Source organism: Falco naumanni, chromosome 1, assembly GCF_017639655.2.
Source record: "Falco naumanni isolate bFalNau1 chromosome 1, bFalNau1.pat, whole genome shotgun sequence".
In the NCBI taxonomy this organism is placed as follows: Eukaryota; Metazoa; Chordata; class Aves; order Falconiformes; family Falconidae; genus Falco; species Falco naumanni.
This window is the reverse complement of record NC_054054.1, coordinates 83,491,336-83,517,794: the sequence shown is the minus strand read 5'-3', so window position 1 is coordinate 83,517,794 and position 26,459 is coordinate 83,491,336. Positions and strand designations below refer to the sequence as shown.

At 38.4% G+C, this 26,459-nt stretch overlaps 1 protein-coding gene across 4 annotated transcripts in view; it reads left to right on the top strand.

Annotated features, from left to right (window-relative positions):
• TMEM132D (transmembrane protein 132D) overlaps positions 1 to 26,459 on the top strand; it is a 261,573-nt gene that overhangs the window by 97,437 nt on the left and 137,677 nt on the right. For all 4 annotated transcript variants that reach the window (XR_005829000.1, XM_040601771.1, XM_040601761.1 and 1 more), the window contains one exon: positions 2,875 to 3,021. Coding sequence is in view for 2 of the 4 variants with exons in the window: in XM_040601761.1 (XP_040457695.1) it covers positions 2,875 to 3,021 (147 nt within the window). In the remaining 2 variants the exon portion in view is untranslated. The remainder of the gene's footprint in view (positions 1 to 2,874; positions 3,022 to 26,459) is intronic.

Below are 26,459 nucleotides of genomic sequence, written 5' to 3'. Positions count from 1 at the left end.
AGGCCCGAGAGCACCTTCCAGTGCCTAAAGGAGCTGACGAGAAAGCTGGGGCAGGACTTCTGCAAGGGCATGTAGCGCTTCAACAAGGGGGAATGGCTTTGAACTGAAAGACGGTAGATTTAGATTAGGTATTAGGAAGAAATTCTTTGCTCCTAGGGTGGCGAGGCGCCGGTACAGGCTGCCCGGAGCAGCTGTGTACGTCCCTGGCAGGGCTCAAGGCCAGGCTGGACGGGGCTGGGAGCCACCTGGGCTCGTGGAAGGTGTCCCTGCCCATGGCAGGAGGGGTGGATCTACATGATCTTTAAGGTCCCTTCCAACACAAACCAGTATATAATTCTGTGATTCTCAGTGGCAGTAAAGCTATTGCATATGTGCCAGCAGAGCAAGGTAGACTATGCTGTGGTTTAATTGATTCCCTCCCAGTTTTGTTAATAAAACATATACAAACATAGCTGTTGTATAATCAGTATAATCTGTTGTGTGTTTTTAGGTAGCAATTGTAACATCATAATTGTTCTTAATGTCCAGTCATGGGAAAAGGGTTGCATTTTTGTAAAGCTACAATGTGCTTGTGTTATCAGGACATGTACGCTTCCTTCCCCCTGCCCCCTACTCCCTCAGAATCTTATCCAAGAGAATCCAAGGGCTTAATATGTTTGTCCAGGATTTCGAACTGTCTCACAGCAGGATCAGTGTTCCTGCGCATGTTCTAGGGAGGCTCCACAACAAGTAGAAATTTCAGACATACTCATTGGCCTGTGCAGACTGTGGGGTAGCAATTGGTTACTGATCAAACATACTGTGTGCTACACCAATGGTTTATTACACCTACATGGCAAACCTGAGGGGCCAACCTTACAGCGCAAGCTCAAGGCATATGTGGCTTTGTGACATGGAATCAGCCACTCACACCCTTGCAAGCAGTCTCTGGCCATGAGTGATTCAGTTACTGTGCTGTGCTAGAGCTAAGCACAGTCAGTCAGCTCCATCAAGACAGTTGGTTTTTCAAATACACAAGCCTAGCTAGGTGGCCCAAATCCCACACCAGCACCTTCCCATCAGCCACAATCAACTGTCGGGGAGACAGCAACTGCATTAGAGAGCTAGAAGGGTGGGTATGAGTTTCTTAATCACAGCTAGCTTAACTTGAAAAGAATTGAGCCACCCTCATTTCCCTAGGAAATGGGAATAATTTTTCTCTTATTGGTCTTAGTTAACACCGAGCAGTTTTCCTTTCTTGAGATGGAATGGAAAGGTGGGACCAGATGCTGGTCATTAGGAATACTGAAGATATGCTGAAAAATGTTTAATCCAGATTTTTTGGCTTTTTTCTGTCTCCCTGTCTTTCTGTAACATTCTAGGAATGCAGCTTAATTTCTGCTCCTTGACCATTGATCTCTTGGCCTGAAGGTTGTTTGTGGTCTAGGAGCAGCAGCTGCACGTGCTTAAAATACATTTTCTGCAATTAGCGTAGACCTTGAGCACAAATTGGCAGCCTTCATGTATCCTTCCAGGAGTGCTAAGGAAATTACAGCCACTGCTATTGAGTTAGTGGTAGAAGAAATGAGATACAACCCTTTTTGTCCCACACAGCTGAAGGAATCCTTTGGCTTTTTATTCTGAGAACATCTGTGTGGATGTTGTCCTTCAAAGATTTCACAAGTAATTTTATGCAGAGGCAGAGCTGCTAGTGCTTTCTTTATTTATACTAGCATCTTTGCATGGTGGCAGCTGTTCATACCAAAAAATCACATACCTTTTTGGTTTTTTTTGCCCAGAACTGAGAAGTTGCCATAACTCTGAATGGATTTTGTGTATGAGATTTTAAATAAATATAATTAAACTGGTTAAATAAGGCTGGTTGACCACAATGGACTTTTTGTAATCCCATTCAGAACCTAAAAGTTAACATTACCAGAAACTTCTATATCAGTAAATTGGTTAGTGTCATGTATCTGTGGACTAATTCAGTAGTGCCTCAAGATACGTAATTAGATATTTAAAGAAAGGGAGAGAAAAAATTAAGCAATGCAACACCTGTTAAGAAATAAAACATTTTAAAAAAATACATATTGTTGTTCTCCACTGGTTATTCAGATCGAGAATTATTACGCTAACACATGAGAACCACAAAGTACTTCTTAGTAGGAGCCAGTCCAGTTGTCATGACTCTGACATTTTGTTGTACAGCTTTTCCTATTGTTTAACCTTACACATAGGAACAGACTTCCAAAGAAAAGTTGCTTTTGGAAAATAGGAATATTTCTAAGTGTATTTAGGGTCAGAGGTGATAGAACAATTAAGCCCAATGATATTTAAAAAAAAATAACGAAGAAATGTTTTGGACTCAGGCAGTGAAAATTGGAACAAAGGTATGAAATGTCATCTTCAAGTAATCTGGGACAGGGGGAGAAGAAAAGGTAGTTTTGCTTGTAATATGAGACCTGGCAATGGCTCCTCACTGCATATATAAGCCTCAGCAATAACCAGAGATCTTCTGTCAAAAGTGATACTTACCTCCCTGATAGAATAAATTCTAGTCAAGAGAGCCTTAACGTGCTCAGTGGTGACCAGTGTGGATAATGGAAGAGCAGAAGTTGAGGAGCATGCTCCAGAACGTATCTACTCTGCAATTTAGTTATGACTAAAACTGTAATTACCATTAGTTCAATAAGACTTCTATCTTTATCTGATTTCTTCGAAATATGGAATTCTTAAATTAATTCTCTCATCTCTTTTTCTTGTAATACTGTGATACTCTAATAGCGGTAGCATTTCCTGTGGGGCAGTAATGAGACAATAATGAAGAAATAAGTAATAGCTCGAGCTGACATTTTGTATCTAATTGGTGAAATATCCTCTTGTTTGTCCTAGGGCAACGGTAAAGAAAGGTGTGAACATTTTCAGTGTAAGAGCCAGCAGCCCATACTTATGGGATATCAGAGAGAGTGTGGATTATACCGGGAAATATGCACCAGTTGTTATTGTTTGCCAGAGGAAATCTGCTGCCTCTGAAAACAGGTAGGTCATTTCCAGCAGTCTGTCTTTTAATAACTAATGGTTGGTTTTCCTTTTTGAAGCATTTTGCCATGATTTTAATAAGAATTTTTTATATTACATGACGAAAATGCTTTTGAAAAGCTGTGGCTGTCTTTATTTTGTAGTCCATTGCTAATTCTACCACATACACTGAACAAGATGTTATTCAATCCTAATACTCAAAGGAAGTTAGAACTAGAAGGAAATACTGTTTTCACAGCGTATTTAGAAGAACATATTTCATATCTTAGAATTTGGTTGTGACTAATCTTTTCAAATTATTTGCTGCTAGCATTAGAGCAGAGCATAATTATAGGGCTGGTTTTGGTGGGGTTTTCAGTGTGATTTTTTTACTTTGGTTTTGGGCTATTTTAGTGTTTGGTTTTGCTTTCTTTATCTGAAGGAAACTAAAACATACTCCTGGTATGAAACCCACATTTTTGTTAGTGAAATTTATATGAATTTTTAATCTGTAGAAGGGAATAGATTTGCTAGGTTTCATCCCCATGGTGCAACAGCTTAGATAGGAGACTGACCAGTCTTAAACAGCCTTCATCTGGCAGGTGGATGTTCCTTTTCTAATCACAACTGATTGCTTTAGCGAATACATTTGCTTCTGCTTGTTAATTTTTTCTGGACCTGTGTGTCAGGTGCATATTTATAAAGATCTGACTGTCTGCATGTGTATTGCATTTGGCATTGCTGTTAGAAAGCTTGCGATATGTAACATGGAAGTCTTGTGCTGTGATTTACTTCTGTAATTTTACAGAAACTTGTAGGCTTTGGGGATTTAATGTGTGGTTTAGAGTTTTTAAACAAATGCCCTCTGAACCTAGTAACTAGGAAGTTTCATGTCTTTGCAATCTGGGTATAAGAAAAAAAAGAGGAAGGGAATAATTTCTGTTCATAATCATGATATAAATCACTTTCTCCTTATTATAACTCAGGTTCTACATGATTTCTCTGCTATAGTATCCTGAATTTTCTCATCTAAACCATATATTGTCTCATACCTGACTGAATTTTATTGGTCAAAGCAGCAATGTGTATTTATGCCAAGGTCAGAGCTTCCTACTGTCTAGCACAATCTGTCAGACAGATTCTTTTAAATCCCAGATCAAAGCTATTTGAAGACAGCGTGAGTATTTTCATTGACTGAAATGGGCACTGGATTAAAATCAAAGGTTATTTCAGCAAGGAGTTTTCCATCACATTTTATCTTTTTGGGTCCATGCAGTGCATTTGCCTGATTTTTCTTCCTCATCAGGAAAACTGAATAAGGCAACCTCATGAATGAATTGAAGCTTGGCAACTTATTTCCCTTCACTATTCAACATTCAGTGCAAGCCTTCAAAATGACCCCTTGTACACACACACAAAAAATTATTATGTCTACCTTCCATGTAGTGGTTGTAGATTCTGTATACTTTCAGATGCTGAGTATAAGCATTGCTTCATGCTTATTAAAAGAAACGTGAGCTCATATATATATTGAATTTTACCAGAAAGAAAATCAAGTGAAGACCAAGGTATTATAACTTCTGGTTTGACATATTCCATCTGAGTTCTCAGTTGAGTTTTTGTGGTTTTCTCACTTTTAAGAGCTTCTTTCTCATTGTTTGTAAATAAACATAAAATTTTTGCAATATATTATTCAGTACGTTGTTTTCCTCCTTAAATTTATTCATATCTGGTTTGCTATTCATTTTAAGAAGTAAGATCAAGCATCGTATGGGGAAAAAGTATGTGCTTGATATTTTTGGGGAATCATTTTTTTCCTTATCAATACATGTTTGATGCCACTAAATATGCACAATGGATAATAGCTAAATATTGATGTCTCACCAAATTATTTGCCTCCATAGTTCTACAGTTCATTTAGAAATTTGACAAACTCTGTTTGCATATTATTTAGTTACTCTTAAAAATCAGAGGTCTGATCACATGAATGCAAAGGTGGCAATGTTAATTAACTAAAGATTCAATACCTTTGTGTTTCTGATAGTTTTACATGGATCAGAAAATAGTGTTAATAAAGCTAACTTACTGTGACAGGTGTAATTTCACGGATTAAGGAGGCACTTGTGCAAGTGACAGACTTAACCAGGATGCCTGAGCATTTCTTTATCAGAGTTTGAAATATATCCATCATTTTATTTGGAGAGGTTTTGCACTGAAAGCTTATCGTTACAGGATTTACATATAAATATTATCACAGCCAGCAGGGTGTTTTAGAATGAATATTAACAGTAAATATTATGAATCTGTATGAGAATAACTAATTAAGCCCATCTGTCAAATATGATTTGAAATTCTCAGTGCCTTGCTTATTATGGGCTTGCAATAGTGTTCCAGGTTAATGGTGAAGCAATTATAAAGTCCTCCCCAGTTCTTCTGATTTCATTCTTAGGCAATAATAATTTTGTAACACTCTAAATGCTGACCCATGAGATTATTAGATGGATTTACTACTTGTAGCATCTATACACCATTTCTGTTTTCTGTGAAGCATCTATTTTCCATCCTTCTATTGTCATGTAGATGACCAAAAAAACAAACAGGAGGTGGTGTAATGGGAATTAACCAGTGGCTCACAGATGGGAAACACTTAAACACTGATTGAATCAGGGAGATACACCCTAATATGTGCCATCATTTACTTATTTCCTTTGAAAGTTGGTTGGTCTTTCTTTTTCTTAATTGCTCATGTAATGAGGTGAATAGAATAGAAAGATGAGATGAAAGCAGTACTGCATTTTCCGAATTGTTTTCTTGGGTTATTGCTGTTTCTCATTGTACCTGAAATTCAGCATCTCTGCTGTGCTAGTGGTGACTGAGAAGGATAGCCATAACTGGAAGATCTGGGTTCCTGTGTGTCCTGTTGGACTGGAAGCATGCAAGGTGGGGTGGGTTTGGAAAATTACTGTAGTGGCTAAAGATGCACATTTATTGGTTTTTCCTCAGTATCTTTGGCTGCTGTAGAGACATTAAACAAGATGTTCTGATGTGATACTAATGGGTGTTATATGTTCCTCTTAAAATGTATTCCTGTTTATATTTCTGGGTACAAATGTTTGCTATTTCATTGGAGAATACATTATGGTTCTTTGTGCTTATGGCAGGACTGAGGCCATTGATCCAAGCAAGTTCAAAATAGACAAAGCTTGGCCATCTCTGAATAAAACCTTAATGTCTGGATATGACCATCTACTGTCTTATCTCCAGATGTATTTGAACTATATCATGGATAACTTTTGCTCATCAATTTCCTTTTCACTGTTCTTGTTGTTGAAAATGTACAAACATAGTATTTCTGTTGATACCTTTCCACTTGGCACTTTTTAGTTACAGTTCTGTAACACTGAAGGAGTTAATGGCTTACACAGCCTGAAACCAGATGCTGGTCCTGGTATTAGTAGGAAAGCTTACTGTTCATTTTGAAATATGAGTGATTGAATTGGTCTGTGAGAATACTGACACAGTAAGAGATGACAGTATTTTCTGGGCTGTATCCCTCATTTGTTCCTCTCTGTCTCATTTTTTCATGATACTGTATTTCAATACTTAATTTTCTTAACACTTTTACAATACAATACATTAACTTGATATTAGATAATATCAGGGGCCAGGAAAATGTATGGCAGCATTGCCTTTGATTTTCCTACACAATACTTTATTTTGTTTACATTTATACCATTATCCTTAGTGCCCTGTATTTGTTATTTTCAATTCTACATATTTTTACATTTACAAAATTTAACATTTAGTTTTCATGTTGTAACAGCAGTGAGCTGTTGCCTCCTTCTCTTACTTGTTGAATCTGCCAGTACATTTGATAGACTCTCAACAGTGCTGTAATCCTAAAATGCTTCTGAAGCAACAAAAGCAAGAATTTTGACATAAATAACAGCCTAATAGGCACAGTAATTATATTATGTCTCTTGCTGGGTATTCATCAAAATGATTCATAAAATAGCTTTATGTTTTAGATTACCATTAATTTTTTTCCTTGCTATTCATGTGCTCACGTGACTTTATCAACCAGAGATATATTGGTGCTTGGAAAGATTTTTTTTTTTGTTCAGTGGAAGTACAGAAAAGATGCATGAGGTAGCAAAAATAATTTCCAGTGTATTTCATCCTATCGCATCATGTGTGAATCATATGAGCTTCAATTTATCATGATGAAACAAAACCAACAAAAAGACTGTAGAAATCATACATGCTTTCAGATAGGATATATTCAAGTATGATATTAAAGAAGCTGGACAGGCAGAGTGGACGAAGGGTTGGGTTAGCCTGTATGTTTGGGTATTCAACCCAAGAGATTATTTTATTTTTTCTCTTCAAAAGATCAAGTGATATGTGAAGTCTGAGCAAAAACATTTTCTCCTGTTCTTTTTTTAATACTGCTTTTATTATTGAGGAGGTGGGAGGGAAGGGAGATATCTTTTATGTGGTTCCAAAATTACTTTCTGAGAATAATTATTCAGCCCTAAAAACTGGCTTTTCACTCAGCAACATTGATGCTGATATAATATGTTAAGATATGTATTATTGGGCAGATATAATATGCTATTTTTATTCTGATATACTAGAGTTTAACGCCGTTTATACTTCCAAGGCATATGGGTAATGCTCAGCTGTAAATGTATTTAACATGGGCAGCTTAGGAGTTTCATACAGTGTACCATTTGGGGTTTTTTTTAACCTTCCTGTGTTACTTGAAACCTCTAGGCTTCTGAGTTATACATTGTGATGATGTGAAAGTACTAAACATCTCAGAAGTCAAGTTTACGTTCCAGTGTTTGAAAGCAAGTAGTCACAAACCTTTATTTCTCATTTTAAAACATAAAATGTGTTCTCTGAGAGAGAACACTTTGAGATATTGAGACAAAATAGATTTGTATGAACCAAGTCTCAGTGCATCATTCTTTTACATGCTGACCCACTTTTTTTTCCACATTTTTTAAGAGCTTTTTTATTTATCAAGAACACAGAATCTTTCTTGAAATTATCTTTACTCAATGCTAATATACTAGAAAAAACGTTTATGGTTATCATCTTGAAGCAAATCAGAAGAAAAGAGATTAAATATTAACCTGCAAATATTAGATAAAGGCATTATTAGCCAACTTTGTCACCTGTTTTTTTGAAAGATAGTAATTTAAAAACAAAAAAGTTGCATGAAAGCAGCCCTCTGGCATCTTAGAGGTGGACACTATTCCTATCTCTTTGACATGTACATGAAGGAGATACCACAGGGCAATTCATTCAGCTGTCATTGCGAAGAAGGGTTCTCCTTAGAGAGGAAGGCTATTCCTGTATTCTTTTGTTTGCGAGCATAATGTCATTGGAAAAGTGAAAAGCGACAATTAGGTTTGATACGCTGACACTGTCTCTTGAAGCAGTTAAAAAACCCAAAATTATTCCTTCATTTAAGGATTATCCTTTTGAAATACTAATGTACAGTTATATTGCATTTACCATATCCTAATGGCTTGCAGTTGGTGATGTTCAGAGCTACATCATTGCTACATGCTTATCATCTTAAGGAAAGTGGCAAAGTACTTCTACAATGTAACTTGATGTGACTTAACAGTTCACAACAGGACTGAGTTATAATGAAAGTAAAGGAGATTAACAGTAGTGCCTGTACCTTTTTATACCACTACGGTATCCCTCCATCACTTGTAGAATTCCTTGTGCTGAATGGCCACCTTTTTAGAAGGGTACATGATAAACGTAGAGATGATATAAGGGCTTTTGTTCTACTTTGTGGTTTAAAAATACGCCAAACAGTTTTAGGGCAGAGGCAGGATTTACTGCAGTGCAGCTGATTGTTGCTTTGTATAGCTTTAGCAATGCAGGGTGAAGAACATCCTTCAAAATAGTATTTCACATTTCCAGAATGTATTGATATGTTGACTGTTTGCCCCTGATCTTTACTGCTCCTGATCTTTACTGCTTCTGCCCTAGCTAGAAGCAACTGAAAAGAGTAATTGAAGCTTTAGTTACATAGCCACTTTGATCTGTTACTTATTAAGGGTACTATTGCGCCCTTAGCTTCTTGAGGCTGAGTGAGGTCAAGAGGGATCAGGGACAGAGGGCCACCTTTTTCAGTGGCAACCCAGAGTCTGCAGAATTTCTAGGATTTGAATTCTTGAAGCAGAGAGTTAGGATCACTGTCACAGTTACGCCAGCCTATACACACCCTGAGGAGAACTGGAGTTATCAACTGTCAGCTCTCATTGCATGTGTAAAAATAATGATAAAAATTATGAGTAAATACAATAAACTGATAAAAGACGTCATGTTAATTTGAGTGGGTTTTGCACTAGATCTAAATTGTCTTGGAAGCTGCGTTCCTTTTCTAGTGCATTACTGTACTTGGCTCTGCTTTTGTGACAGTCTCCCACGTGCTATGTAAGTCCAATTAATAAATACAGATAGCAGTGACTGCAGACTGGTGTCCTAATGGCCTAACTGGTCACAGGCCAGTGGCCATTCACTGACTGTCCACCATCTTCAGTAATATGGTGCCTCATCCAACTCTTCTGTCCATTCCAGGCTGTCCACCCTAGTATATCCAGGAACCCTGGGAGGCAATTCTGTATCCCCTACAATGTCACAGCAGAAGACAACCTGAGAAAGTGTTTCTTAATTTGAGTTGGACCAGTCCCATGTCTCACATATGCCAGCATCAGGATAACCTCTCCCAAATAATTTCAGCAGTGACCCCAGGGTAGAGCTTTGAACAGAAGGAGTTTTGGCTGCAGGAAGCATGTTTGTAAGGAGGGTTGAATTTAATTTCCCATCCTAGCTTATCTGAAAGCATGTGTGTGTGTGTGATACTTCCATTGTATTTTTGGTTTAAATTTTACTGAATTTTATTTTACATATTAAAGTGATCATGGAAAGCAAGGATCAAATCAGTACTGCATATGTGAGGCTTCCTAATGATACCGAAATTGAATGTGTACCAGATACTCAGTATTCCCTTCTTCATGAGCTTAGCTAGGAATTCAAGAAAAGGTGTGCTATCTTCATCAACAGTTATGGTGATAGCCCAGAAAGTGGAGGTTTGTTGGATAAACCTGAGAAGTCTTGGAGAAATTCTGATGATTCCCATGCTTGTACAACTAGAGACTGTATTGTAATGCTTGCATGGGAGAAGGCAGAGTTACATTTGTGGCATTTCAAGATGTTCTCACGACACAAAGTTGTCTATGATGTGCTGGTAATTAGGCTTGTTTTCTTTGATATATAGTACCTCCCATAAAATGTGGTTCTGTAGCACAGTGGTCAGCATGACTACTAAATGCCAGGAGTTGTCTAGAGGACGTCTTCTGAAGATACTGTAATTGTTCAGGTTAAATTATCTGCCTCTGTAAAATCTGCAAACAATGAATAATGTTAGGTGTTTAATCCCCTTTCATTGAGAGTTCTTGGCATCGGAACTGGGCATCAAATATTTTGAAGGAAACAGTCTAAGCCTAAGTAATGTGCTGACAGAAGTCAGTTGCAGCTCATTCACAAATGCACTGGTTTTTCTTTGTTCTCTCTTTCTCCTTGGGTGATATGCAGGTGTTTTATGGTGATTTCTGCCACCTCCCTTGTAGAGAAAATGCTTTTCTTTCTGTATGGTGTTGAAGTAGCTAAAGGACATTTCCAATAGTCTGGATAACCTCACATATATTTAGTGTCTTTCTTTTTACCCTGTGTTTATCCAGTGTGATAAATACTGTTTTAAGCTTGAGGAGGAATGATTTCCCTTAAGAACCTTAAGGATTCATCATCATCATGCTTGCTTGGTGTTTGTGTTACTTAGCACTGTGGTCCTGAAACCTTTAGTAGCCCCAAGGCTGAAAATAACATTTCCAGTGGGACAAGAAGAGTTTGCTACCTATTACAGAAGTGATAGCAAGTGAGTAATCTCCTGTCTATGAGAAATCAAATATTAAATGCAAAATGTGTCTTGTGAAAGTATCTCTTAATGGTGCTGTTGATTTTCTTTTCCTTGGAGGAAATCCTGAAAGAACTAGTACTAATTACTGAGAGTGCTAGAAAATGAGTGGATGACTTAGAATGTGAGCTAAGGTTGAAAATACACCTGTTGTGTTGAGGCATGGGGATTCCCATTTTTGGATGAAAAAAGTCATTAAATCTAGCTATCACGTCTAAGTCAACATACAGCAAGGTGTGGCTCAAAAGGTTAACAGAATTATATAATACAGTACAGCATCCATATAAATTGTAAAACTAATCATATGTAAATGCCAACGGCAAGTACAAGGTTGAAGTTCACTGGGCAACTGAGTTATGTTATGGTTTCAACTCTTAATGTATAGATTTATTGATCACATAAGCTAGATTGCAGTATTGAAGATCTGTATGTGTGGTTTATATGAACTGATGGTACAGATATAACTTATCCTCTAATTAATTTCACCTTGGTCACGTCTTGGTCTTTTAACCACCTGGTGGGCCAAACTATAAGGACAGTTCTGACACTAATACATGACATAACATGTTAGGCTTTGTGTGCATGCAGTGGAATGGGGTTACATAGCTATGCTTAGGATGAGCTCCGTATAGGCTGATACACTGAGCAGGGAGCTGCACGGAGCTAATCACTAAACCCAAAAGTCAGCGGTGTGTTGTTTTATTACCCCCTGTAACTGCACAAGCTGTAACAACTTGCCCCGGGTCATGTGGGAAGTGTAACAAAGCAGCAGTTCAACGGGGATCTCCATATGTGTCAGTCAGTCCCTTGAGAGCCAAATTCCACCAAAGCTGTTTTCTGTTTTCTTCTAGTCGGGGAAAACCTTCCCTCCCAGGAATATAGAGTTCTGCTGAACTGGTGGTTTGTCTTAGGCCTCTTTTTGAAGAGTTTCTGTTGACTTCCATACCAATAGAAGAAATAGGGCTTTGTTAGGATAATTGGATGCCTAATCTTTGTGAACATCATTGATTCCACCATACATACACACACATGTATGTAAAAATCAGCAGCAGGACAGAAAACTGAGGTGCGAGATTCCATAGGCAGTGTCTGTGTGATCACTGGGTATTTTGGGTTACATGAAGGGAGTGTGTAATGTGATTCATTCCTTCCCCTGCATGGTAATCTGCAACAACAAGCAGTACTTCCACCTCTACCAACACACCCCATCTCCTGCAGATGTTTTCCAGCCTAAGATGTAATCTAAGTATAAATTTTTAGTGTTATAAAGAGCTGTTTTAATGTTTGATACGCTTCCAATTTCACCTCTGTTAAAGTCTGAACCTTTCAATTTGAAATTGAAATTGAAATCCTCAGTGTGTAAGTCTATGAATCATTTGTTGTATGTATGATAGTTTGACACAAAATTGAGTGTAAGAATACATAGAAAAGATGTTACAGAAGAAGTTAGACAAAACCACATTCTAGAGTGGGGAACCAGGCCATATCTTCTATGGAATATAAAGGAGCCAGGAAAACTGGCTTGTTGAATCATTCTTCAGAAGAGTACAGGAGTCATTACAGTGTATGTTTCTGTTTGTTGCTTATGAACCCTGAGAGCTTTTCCATGCAACAATTATAAATATGATTTCATATTAAGTACACTTTAAAATTTGAGTAACTGACAGCTCTGCCTGTTTTGCCTTTGGTACAAGACCAGCCTAGGCTGGTCATAGAATATCATTTAGGTTGGAAAAGACCTTTGAGATCATCAAGTCTAACCATTAAACCCAGCACTGCCAAGCCCACCACTAAACCATGTCCTTAAGTGCCACACCTACACATCTTTTAAACACCTCCAGGGATGGTGACTCCACCACCTCCCCAGGCAGCCTGTTCCAATGCCTGACAACCCCTTCTGTGAAGAAATTCTTCCTAATATCCAGTTTAAGCCTCCCCTGGTGTAACCTGAGGATGTTTCCTCTTGCCCTGTCGCTTGTTACCTGGGAGAAGAAACAGACACCCCTCCCTGCCTACCACCTCCTGTCAGGCAGCTGGAGAGAGCGATCGGGTCCCCGCTGAGCCCCCTACTCTCCAGGCTGAACACCCCTGGATCCCCCAGCTGCTCCCCATCAGACTTGTGCTCTAGCCCCTTCCCCAGCTCTGCTGCCCTTCTCTGGACACGCTCCAGCACCTCAACATCCCTCTTGTAGAGAGGGGCCCAGAATGTCATCATGCAAAGTCGCAATCCACTGGCAAATGCAACCATCTGATAAAGAGCCTGTCTACCACTTTTATTCTCCACTCATGTTGGCGATACAATGCAGGACAAGGCCTCAAGGACAAGAGTCCAAGTACTGTTAGCCTGATAAATAGAGACGTGTTAGAACTTGTAGGGCACAAGCCCTGGGAACAAAGGAACAAGCTAACCGAAGACTCTTGAGCTGTTGCAGTTGGGATGGCAACCAGATGGAAAAAGAGGAACAAGTATCCAGACAGGGGAACGGATAGTGCTGATAAGGAATTCTGTTAATCACGAAAGTCACGTAGAAAGAAACCCCCTAATCTTAGAATAGAAATTGTTGCTAGAATAAGGTAAACTAATCAGTTTCTATTGTTTTAACAGTGTGCCTTAAATGTCAGTCAATCAGTGTTTTTTGCGCTTTGGATTTAACCAATCAGTGTGTGATGTGTAGAGGATAGAAACGTATATAATTGTAAGAAAATTACTAATAAACGGACAACTTGCTTGCATCAAGCTGCGCCCCGTCTCTTCATTCGCCGCAATACAGAGGCAGGGGTCAGTTGACTGTGAGGTCTCTGGTTGAAATTCATTGTCAGAGTGGAAGCTGAGGTATTGCCTCACTTATGTAAATGTGGTAATACTATCCTTAGTTTCAGGGAGTACCTGAAACTAATATTCAAATGTGCAATTAGCTGAATGGATGACTACTGTCTGCATCATTTCTTGATATAAATTCTTCGCTGGTGTATTGCCAGAATGCATCCCTGCCTTTTCCTCAACTTTAACTGAAATACTTGTAGAATACGTTCAAAGTTGACAAGATATTATCTTTTTTAAAAGTCTTTATTCACTAGCAGCTTTCCTAAATCCTAGTTTTGTGAACTTCAGCGTGTGGTCTTTGGAACGGGACAGCTATTCAATTTATACTACCAGAAGTGAGACTATATGACTTTCATTTTCTATTTCTTACAATGCCTTTCTAATCAACTGTAAAATCAACCCCAAAGTATCTGTTTCTGATATTTATGTAAGTCCCATTCCAGCTATACTTAATGCACCAGAGTCTTCATAGGTTTTTTAATAGCAGCATTGGCAAGTAGGTGCACTCTTATTCTGTATTAAACATGAAGGCTGTCATACCAAAAGACCAAGAAATGTATGTCTATGCAGCACAGAGTACTGCCATGTGGAAATAAACAGGCCAACTTGACTGCGACAGTGCCACATGATCATTCAGCAAGCCCTGGTCACAGAATGAGCAGTATCTTGGAAAATAGGACTGTATCCTGTCATGCATAGCTTATCACTGTGAGCTCAGAAGAATGTCAAGGGCTGAGTGGAACTTCTTCATTTTTAGTTTATTTGGATCTTACATTTAATCTTATACTAGAAAGAGAATAATTAGGTTGAATAATTTGCAGTCCAATTAATCTATTCCTAAGTGGCAAATATTGTATGTGGAAACAGATAGAGTATGAAGTGTTTCCTCTGAGATGCATTTTCCTGTTAATTGTTGAAGCAATTAATTTCCTTATGGACACATGCGGATCTTTGTGTGAAGTAGTTAAGGTAGGGAAAGCAAAAGGCATAGAAGAGAACAAAAGATGACTACAATAAAATATTAAGATTATCACAGAATTAATAAATATATGTACAATGTGGTATCTGTGTTGTACATACATTATGCATTTGTCAACATCCATAACAAAGAAGCTTTCCAAAGCTGCAGAAATTAGGACATCTTAGAATTAATCTTGCATGCATATTTATTAAAAACAGTCTGTCTTACGTGAACACACGGTACATTTTCATAGGATTATGGTCAGAGAAGAACTTGGCAGACAAACACAGAAAAGTTTCTGTATGATGTGCTTTTCAAAATAACGTCATGTCGTCCGTTCTGTCGTTCCTCCCGCCCCAACTTACAGTTTGGAAAAATGTGGACAGATTTTTATAGGGAAAAACAAAGTGCAATGTTGCATTTTGGATACAAAATCCAAAATTTATCCAAGTATCCAAATGATATGTCCCTTGACAGTTTTTGAGTCCTTGATTGAAGGCATAGGAAACATCATAATGTTCTTCTATTTTTTAAATGTTTGTTTCCAGTTCTAAACGTCTTTTAATATTAACAGACAATGTTGTTCTAAACTGTGCTGTACATTGGTAAACGGTTTCAATTTTAACTTGGTTTTCCCCAAAAGTTTAAATCTAGACACACCCCTGACATGAAAATTCATATCTGAGTAGCTTTATTTTTGGCAAGGTTGGTAGCTACCGAATGGGGGACTGTGCAACAAATTAGTTTGAACAGTCTTAATTATTTTTGTAGGTATCAGAACCACAAATAATATATTTCCATACTCTAACCAATATCTCTATGACACGTATGGATAGTCAGTGCATATGTACAGTCTATATTGCACTGCTTTTTCCATTCTAATAGATTTAATCAGGTTTGATTTTATGTGCATTAAATACCAAGAACTCTGTGGAAGAGAGGGATTGTGGGTGTATTCTACGTTTGTCTTACATATTTTAGTGAGATAAACCCCTGACTTAGTCCTTAAGAGTCTCAAAGAGAATTACGATGTCTTGATGAAAAATTACTATTTATTCAGAAATCAGGACTTTGTTCTCATAAATGACATGAAAATAAGTCTTGTTTGCAGTGGCTCTAAGCAGCAAATGATCAAGGATTTAGCTCACTCTAGCGCATGGGGATAAATGCACAGCTAGAAATGTAGCCTTCTGATTAAGCTTTTGAGATGGTGGGAATCAGCAGTTATTTTGTAAAAGCAGTATTTTTGCTGTTTACTTTAGGTTTCTAGTTTTGGCGCTCTCATCATGCTTATGTAATTCTCTAGTAAAATAGCTCCTGTTCAGGGGTTTAAGGGATTAATCTTGTTTATGAAAAGAAATGCTGCTTCCACTTCTGGGATAAACCACAAATAAAGATTTTACGCTACAATTGTAATCAACGTGGAGAAAGCCCTAATGAACTGCTAATGATAATCCAGATGTTTCCATCAGAAACATAGAAATCATAGAATAATTAAGTTATGAAAGAACGCACAATTATCAGACAGGTGAAAACAGCACTTAGGTAGGGGAATTATTTACTGTCAGGCACAACCCTGTGTATATAGATCTGCTGGCCAGCTGGGGTGAAGTATGATGCTCTAGTCCCCCTTTCACTTGAGAGACTGAGTATTTTTATTTCCAAACAAAAAGATCTAATAAATGGAACTTTTTAAAGTGGAGAAGGAAGAATGGTGCTGGGGCAGTGTAAAGAAAGCAAATGTTTAGATGAAGACTAAGAAGAAAAGCAATACATGTGTTATGAAGATCCTTATAATGTAAATACAGGAGGGGCTAAATTACATTGCTTGATTTGAAACCTTAACATTCTTCTATTGAAGTTTTAAAATGCACTTGTTTTTCTGTCTTGCCAGTTAGATTAGTCTGTAAATCCTGCTAAATATTCTGGTAGTAACAGTTGAAATAACTTTGCTAATGGATGTTAATACCATGTTGTCTGGTCATGTTGTGTAGTTCTGTAGCATTGGAGCTGCGAATGATCTACCTTTCCCACTCTTTTGGAGCATTCTGTTTAGCTGCGGTGCCAAAGAGAAGGGATTCCTGGGAACTAACGCAGAGATGTGGCCATTCACTCACCTGTGAGCAAAGCAAAATTGTCTTTGAGCCTTTGTTTCTCTCTGTATTTACCTTTTCTAGAGAGGTGAGTCGCAGGTGGGACATTATCAGGGCAGATGCATCCTGGGCGTTAACAAAGCATTGCCAGAATGCTGCCAAAGAGTGAAATCGGGCAGTAGGTTAGTGGGAAGGAAGAGAATGCTGTTTTCCTCATACCACAGGAGAGATTTAATGATGATGTGGGTGGATGTCAGGCTCAGTACCACAGCATGCATGATCCTCAGGGCCAACCTGTGAGGCACTAATCTTCCAGTGAAAGCAGATAGGCTGTTAAGACCTGCCTGCTGTCTTCCTCTAGGATCAGGACAGTTACCAGCTACAGTGTGGCATGCTGTAGGGAAGGTTAACCAGAGTTATTTTAAACAGCTGTCTGCTAAGGAACAAGTAATCTGAAGATTGTTGTTTAAACATCTGGCTGTGGGGCAACATTCCTAAATACCATTTTTCATGGCAAATTCTAAGGGACTCTGATGCTATGGTTTTCAGAAGCAAGAATACATCCTTAAATCCATCAGAAAAGTAGCATTTTTGATCTGTGAGTGTGCAGAACTCTCGTGTTCTAAAATTAGAAAGTCAATTTGTATGTTAAGCCAGGGGAACAAGAAGCTCTACATGCCCTCTGAAATTAGCAATGAAACAAGCTGTATTGAACTCATCTATAGCTTTACACCTTCAGGGCAGTGGCTGGAATGAAGATAGACAATATTTTTCCAGGCTGTCACAGTTATTTTACAAGGGGAAAAGGAGGAGGGAGAAGAGAGAGTTGATTTGGTGTGATCTCTAAATGAAACAACTTTTCATTTAACTGAACTTTTAAAATAATCTAGAAGATTAAAGGACACTTCAAACAGCATACTATGTCAAATTTTGATTTATTCTGCTGAATATTTCTTCTTTAATTGTGACAAAACTAAGACGTTAAAGTTAACAGAGTCATGCACTCTGTTAAAAGGTGCTGTTACTTTAGAGGAAGGTGTTACTGGAGAAAAGGAATGCAGTGGAAGGTCTTTCATGTAGTATGGATGTAGAAAAAAGAATTAAGACAGTAATGGTTTTGACTTTCTATGGATAGTATTGGGAAGGATTTTTTGTAGGATTATTGTAGGTATGCAAGAATCTGTCCTTTTTGTTATACTAGAAGTGAGCAGCATTGCAAAGGGTTAGTCTGAGAGGTATTATGTAGATGTGAAGGCGCTGACCATAAGCAGCTTGAATTCCCACAGTCTTCAACAAAAGTTGATCCTAGAGACGTGAGGATTTGCACAACTCCAGAAACTTTCAAGCAGTAAATGCGATGTAGCTGCAAAGATGTACACGAAAAATTTGCTGCATTTTTCTCCCCACAGGCCTGGGTAGAGAATTTGAAAAGACATTAGAACAGCTGCATATCAAGCTTTAATAGTTATTTCTTATTTACTCATAAATATGTATTTTTTGTTAATAAATAACTTAAGTTGCATCTATGGATGCATTATTAAGTGATTGCAATTCCAACATATTGTAGATCAAATTCACCTGAAATTTGTGCTGTGCTAATGGTGTTTCAATGAACGTGTATAAAGATGTCAAGTTAATTTTTCAGGCTTTTTTGTCCTGAAATAAAAGATTTTTTTTGGTAGCTGCATTAAGTCTTAATTTACATACTGTTTCTGCACTCTATGGATATTACTTTCTTTTTTGTTTGTGTTTCAACAATATTCATGCTTTTTATTTTTAACATAATATTCCTCTTTTAGAATGATGTCAAAGGGCAAACATATATTCAAATACCTTAGCATGCTGTGCAGATCCATTGCTAATAATAGGTGTGCGATGGGCTTTTTCAAATAATTTATGCTTATTTATGTCATAAACAGCTAGCAGTACTATACATGCGCTAACTCAAGAATACATTTATAATTTTTAATGAAGTAAATAAAGCAAGTAACTATAGCTAAGTCAATTTTTCTTTAATTTCATTGTTTTTCCTTTTGGGGAAAAAGGAGGATTTTAGCCAGGGTTTCTGAGGATATGAGGCTTATGCTACCGTGCTGCCTTTGCGTGTGTTTTAAATTTGACAGCAGCATAGCGGTTATATTCTTATTATGTTTCATGAAAATATGGAGGCAGTAGAGGAAAAAGACATTAGGGAGTCCCCAGGCAGCTGAATTCTTATCAATAGCCAATTATGGAAAAATCTTCAATAAGAGCCTTGACTTCTTGGACACAAGAGTCCATCAACCATGAGACAGAGCTCTATAGGAAAGTAGCTTTTACTTGCTCCGTCCTCATGGAGCTGCTTCTTTGTCGTGCTTATGTAATTCCCAGAAAAGCCTGCCTCTGTAGTGCAGACCTAGCTTCAGTGCGTAGCAGCTGACAGTGTGTTGTAATGTTGAGGGGGCCCTTTGTCAGCAGTAAGGTGGTAGGCTGGGTGTGGGCTTCGGTAAGGTTTCACTTTGATGTATCCTAAAGGAGGAAGGAGGAGCGGGAATTACCAGCCTAAAATGCTGTGCAACCTAGCCAAAATGTTAATGGTGTGAAGCTGGAAAACTAAAGCTGGGCTCTCAGGTAGAAACTGTGGTGTATCTTTTGTATTTGTGTAAGTGTAGCCAGTGATCTAGAATGATAGTAATTATGTTTGAGTCTTAATTGAAGAGCTCCCAAATCTTCTAGCCTTTTTATCACCAGGATCTCTTTGTGAGCCCGGTAACCTCTGCTGGAATACACATAGTCCTAGGGAGTCCTGCTGTCACCTTATGTTTCCCACGCATAGCTGCGAAGGCTGGAGACAAGGAACTGAGTAGATTAACAGTCACGGAAGCAACCACCAGATGCCTGTGAGAGCTCAGGAAGGCACATGCCCTTGGAGCATCTGGTGTGTTGTACAGTGGGTCCAGAGATCCACCTTGTCATGGCAGGCTTCACACAGACACAGCAAACTGTAGCCCCTCTTCTGAGGAGGTGTGTCTTAGCTGAGATCTGTGTGACCACAGGCCTGTGATGCCAGACAGTGGGATATTCTGTTCAGGATGTGGAACTGGGAAAAAAATTAAAAACCATGGCTCTGGTAGCCAGATGTAAAAATTCCCTTTCACTGGAACGCAAGGGAGACATTTCCATCGCTCTTGGCTCTCCTGTTCAGTGCCACTACCAGTTTGTTTGGAGGGCTGTGTTCTCCACTGCAGCTGGGCTATCTTCTCCACTGTACGAGAATATGATTACTATAGTCGTAACACTCCCAGTTCTAAGGACTGAATCTACCTGGCTGCTTAACAAAGAGCTACAGCTGCATCCTGATCTGAATACATCTTCCCTACCCTGTGCAGCTGTCCTCCTTATCCTCTCTTCATTTTTCCATGATGTAGACTTACTTATAAATGCATGTCTCCTTTTAGCATGCTCAAAGCTGAGCGCTGGTTAAAACATGGTTCAGTATAACCTCGCTGTGAAGAGAAACAGTCCCAGTTGAAGCAAGTTGCTTTAAGGACAGTCGCTGGCCTTAGCTGAAATGGGCCAAAGTGCGTGAGCTGGGGTCACTCCAGAGGCCCCCTGGATCGAAGAGGTTCAGGGCAGAGGAGTTGTACAGGGTTAGGATAAGCAGTGTAACTACCAGCGCCTGTTCTCTCAGGGGAGGAAAGTTTATTGCTTACCCTCCAGCCAGGAAATTTGTTTGCTCCTCCCTTGTTTTCTCCAGGAGGATGGGAAGTACAGCTGGCATGGAGCATGAAAGCAGGTGATCCGTCTGGCATTGAGAAGCAGAGGGGGTTGGTTAAATGCCTCTTGGGTGTACCAGCTGTACTTGATTCTGCCTTACAGCAAGAGAAAGGACTGGGTAAGGCAGGATGACCCCTTCAGAATTTAATATTGTCAGAACCCTGCAGTTCCACCTGAACTGTGATGAACGTAGCAGTGTTCGCTTTGAAGAGTGTACAAACATTAGCTTTGGCCTGGAGGCGTATCTTGCTACCTCTCTTTGACTCAAAAATCTAAAATACAAATTTTATGAAGAGGAAAATATCTTAGTAAAGAAAATGGAAGTCAAGTCTTCAAGGTTAAAAAGTTCTGTCTAACCTTTTGCATTACTGCTCGGAATAGCTATTTTTGAAAGTTAATAAACCACATGCATTCACCACATACAGCTATTTCCCTCCCTAAACAAATTGCTTTTATTGTCAAAACTACAAATTTAGGCATTGTGATCAATACCATCATTTTATGAGTTGTCAGTAAAGGCACTTGAAGATGCAGCTTTGCTTGATTGTCTAGGAATAAAGATTGATCAGGCCTGTTGCGTCTTCTGTATAGATCCTCGGTTGATTCACATACAGTATACAAAGCAAAGCACTATCACCTCATCCCTCTTCAAAATCACATAGTCAATAGCTTTTCCTCTGTGCATTTCTGCAAGCACTAGAGAGTACAACCCCAATTAATATGTTAAGAAGGGCAGAGAGGAGGAACATATTTTGGTGTTGGGGTCTTTCCGCAGTAGAAACATGTGATTTTAATTGCAAAATTTTGTTGGTTCATTTCACAAAAGATATTGAGCCAAGACTATTAGCTGTTACCCTTCCCTGTTTTCTTTTATTGTTTTTTAAATGAAGACAAGAAAAAGAAGAGTGTGAGATGATAACAAAAGACTGCTGGCCTGCAGCAGCTGTTGAATCTTGTGAGGCATTTTGGGACAGCAGGCAGTGTCATATGCTGTTCCCATTGCACCAGTCAGAGATGTCAGCTTGTTTTAAAGGGAGGTGAAGTCCTGGTATATCCTGGTGTCAGAGAGTTTGCCGAACATAGTTATGTCCAATGGAAAAAAGGGGTATCGGCTGAGCTGAGCTATTTTCATTGTATATATTCAATTATCAACTACAAGTATTGCTGTATTTATAACACAGGTGACTTGACATGCTTGTGGATGATGCAGGTGACACAGCGTCCACAACTTATTTAGAGCTTAAGTAAGTTAAGAAATTACATACCTCAACTGAAAATTTGTAAGCAGGTATGATAATCTCCCTATTCTTTGTCTGCCTTTGTCTGTTCTAAAACTGAGCTGTTCAAGGCACAGATGTCTTATAATGTGATACTTGGATCTTATAAGATGATGGATTGATTGGTTTCTGTAGGTGCTACTGTCATCCAAAGGATAGCACTGATCATTAGGGGCTAGATAGTATAGTTGAATGTGTATGTAGCTAAATAATAATACTTGAGGAAAGATAGAACATTTAGGAAAGAAAATGACTGGTCAGATGTACAAGAGTAGTGCAGTGGATTGCAGAACAAGATGTACTCACTAAAGGTGGAGGAAAGGGACTGGGACTCAAGCACCAAGCGTGGCTCTGCTGTGGGATGTGGTGTCATGGTTCAGCTGAGCTAACAGCTCTGCCTGCCGATGGGGGGAGCAACTTCCTTCCCCTCCTGCTTTTCCTTTGTGGCCTGACCTTACAGGGAGCTGGTTCAGGTATCTAAATTGCCAGAAATCAACGCTATAGCAATATTGTGTTAGTTCCCCAAAATGCTTTATTGAAAATCCCACTTGAGTGCCATAAGGAGGGGAGGAGCTGCAGTAAGTAGTGAGGGAAGGGAGAATACAGCTAGTCAATAGGTATGGCTCAGCCAACGGGACCTGGAAGTTAGCAGCATCACACTTGGTGTGACCTTAGACAAGTGATGATACATTCATTCATGACTTAGTTTTTTCACAAGTGATAAGAGTGGGGACAGTAATACTGTCTAAATCCTAAGACTGAGGTGATAATGTTAAGCATCACATGCTTCGTGTATATAAAAGCTTTTGAAAACCTTGGATGGAGGCTTACAAAAAAACAAGTATAGAGAGATAGCGGACATCATTCTGTAGCAAGTCTAACAGTCCTGCACCTAACTGTTGGTTTTCACTGAATCTTTTTCTGAGACACGTTAACTTTGCTTTTATAGTCTATCAGGAGACACCATATTTAGCTCCCTCTGTTCAAGGTTCACTGACCTATAATCCTACTGAAATGGAGTGGAAAGCCCATGAAAATTTCACTGCATTTGCATTCAAGTGCCCTATGGTCATGGTGTTAATTAAAATAAAATAGTGATAGTATTCTAGTCTCCATGGAGACTAAGCATACTGAAAGGGGTGGGAGTATAAAATATTTTCAATCTTAGGTTGAAAAGCAGAGATCAACAGTTGTTCTGGTTAAAATGCCGTGCAGATGTCATGAGCCAAGCTGAATAATAAGGCGTTTTGCACAAATACTTTGCAAAGTGCTTTGGGTATGAGATTAAGAGGAAATCTTCTCTACTATTTTTTTAACAAGTTAACTTAACAAGTTTAACTCTACTGGAGTAGAACTTGAGGTGTATTGTCTCTGCCTTTTTCAGATTCCTACCAGAATGCGTAAGCCAGAAAGTATAATACCCATCCTGGCAATAAGGAATTCTTGTTTTACAAGTTAACATTCAAATTCTTTTAGAGGATCATAAAAATGAAAGAAGATTCAGCAGAAATTGAGACATTCCATGTGATTAAGATACCTGGCTGGCAAAGAAGCCTATAAAATAAGCTTTCCCAAACACTTGCCTTAGGAAGGGAAGAGTGAGGAAGAAAACTACATCAAAAGTATTTCCCAAAATGGAATAGCAAGCTTGTTTTTGTTGATAGCTAGTAAACTTGGTTCAGCGCTGTTTTGCAGTCATTTGGAGAATGGGAAAGCATAGCTGGTAAAGCATTACTGGGGGAAAAAGAATCACATTACTGGTTAAATGCAAAACGGACAGCGGGTAAGAATGAACTTTGTAACTTCTTGTTCACAGGTGTGAGTATAGAAGTAATACATTGGTGATATCCAAAAAGCATGTTTTGCATTATATTAGCAAAAATTCATGTTAATGTGGGTTCGGGATTTGAAAAATCACCAGTTTGGCTTTTTCCATCTCAAATAATCACATCCTGTAGAATGATTTGCACATTATGTTATAAGGTCAGAACTGTGACAGCATAATGGTTTAGTCTCCCTCTGAAAAATGAACTGATGCTGCTTAAGCAGCATAACTTCAGAAACGTGGTTTGTGTCCAACAGTTTTTCATCCTTATGCCCTTCTGCAGTGCTGCTAGGATTATACATTCCCAACATCCTCCTCCTTACAGAATTCCCAGCTCCTTCCTGTGTCCCCTCATTGCAAGTAAAACGAGTGGACACCATGTCTTGTTGAATTGACACTGACATGGTCAGGATACGACTGACAGATAAATGGACAATTTGCCTCTGTAAGATCATCTCCGTGGCAAAAACAGGTTTAAAAGGACCAGAACCATCTGGCTGTTCTTGTTGCTTGTGAATCCCCCATAGCTGATAGTGAACAATGCTAGTTTCTTTTAATTTTGTACAGTGTGGATCTGTTGCTGTATGTTCTATAAATACAGCCAAAGATCTCCGTACATGTAGTAGACTAAGAGGGGAAAAAAGAGGAGCAGAATTCAGAGAGGAAGATGGTTGTTTTTGCAAACAAATCCTCATACTACTGATACGGATGCCAGCCACCTTGCTGACGTTGGAGTCCTCGTTTATTGAAAATCACAGGAGACAGCTGAGTATGAAGTATGACTGTTGTCTTGTTTTTGGGGGTTCTGACTGTGAATTGCTTGAACAAGGATTGTGAGACTGAATCTTACTTCTTTGTGATGGAGTTTTGCCAAAGATGTAACCACAACAAGATTTCTATATTACAGTATTTTTTGAGTATTATTCAAAAAATAAAAAAAGACTCTGTCCTCTTGCTACCTTTAGACCACAGCTGAACAAATACATAATTTGGGGAAGACACAAAAGAAAAGAAAACAAACACATGGAAAATGCGAAAATACATTCTATTCAATATTGCTGTCTGCCTTGAAATTGCTTTCTTCTGTTAATAAACAGCTAAACAGATGGAAAAGGTCTGAAACAAAGGGAAAACATTACCTAACAAAAATGGTTAGTGCTTGTCATCTGGAGACTGTGTTTAAGTAAAGGCAATCTTAATGTAGGCAATAAACAAAAGATTGGCTAGCAGCATAATGAAATACGATATACAAAAAAACATTTAATGATATAGGTGCTAGTGCTACCAAAAATACAGACGGTTTTGTAAACTGTTAGTGTGTCTCAGCACCCAGCACAGCATTTTTCTTGTGTTCTGTGTGGGAAATCTAATGGACTGGGTAGTCTTGTCCATTGCTTTTGTTCCCTAGAGTCACCCCAACAGCCACTTTCTTTGTTTGCTTGGAATAATTCAGTAACAAGCATTTTTGTCTGTCACAGATCCTATTCTGTATTCCTTTGACCTTGTAATGGACTGGCATCAAGACATGGCTCATACTTAGGGGTCAGGCTTTGCAAGCAACACTTTGGAAGGTAATCCTTTATTTCCCAGAGGCTGAAAAAGTACACCTACTTTTTAATACCTATTTATTTATTAGGGTTTTTATATTGAATATGTTTATTCTTCCCTAATTCCCTTTAATAGAAATTAGGCATGTAATTAATTTAATAACAGCAGCAGGGTCAAAGGAATTACTTTGTGCCACCTCATGGCTGGTAGGAACTGAGATATTTAATGTTGAAGACTATTGTGTATGCAGGAATTTTCCATTTGAAAAAAAAAATGGTTCTATTGTTAAATTAATTGGGTTTATCTTTGGTCAGCTTTACATCCCAGAATGATTGAAGAAACAGAATAGTAAAAATGTTTTCTTTACTTAATCATCACTGTGACTATATTAATGGCTGTTCAGTTTTGGCACATGTAAAGTCTTGGGATCAATAGTAGTTCAGTTACTTTGTTTTTTGTGAATAGCCTAATCTGAGAACAGAAACTGCATTTAGTGTGCACTTGAAAAAAATGTATAAGTATTCAGCTCCTTGTGCGGATTTAATCATACAGCCAATTTTTACTAACTTTATTTAGAAATTAAGTGTTGGTGCATGTCAAGCAGATTCAAATGGAATGTACTTACAAAAAGAAAAACCCCAGGAAAACCTCAGCTAATCTGATTTTTATTTATTTACTTAATTTGTGATTTCAGAATAGGGAAAAGTAACCCCCTTCCCACCAAAACCCGTTCTTCTATATAGATCAAGACACAGAGCTCTTGAAAAAATACTTTGCCGTGTTCACTTGTAACATTAATTTGTTTGCTAAAGCTCTGACTGGGTGTTTAATTTTATTTAAAGGACAGTGTGAATAGCCTCTGGTGCTTAATTTAGAGTTTATGCAATTTCCCAATTCTCTTAGATAAATCCTAGTGAAGGAAACATCTTTTATATGTAAGGGAAGTTGTGATTTCTACCTCATTTATAGTCATGTTTTATTTAGAAAGTTCTATTTCCTTTTCTCTTGGGGCAGTATCTAAATTCCTTGTCAGGCAATTAAGTCTATTAGATTAAAACATTTGAACTTCTTTGGTCAGAGGAATAACATTTAATGTATTAATTCAGTCTGCATATTCTCCCAGGAAGCTTTGTGCTCATTTTCTGCCTGTCCACTATTACAGGAGCTTTT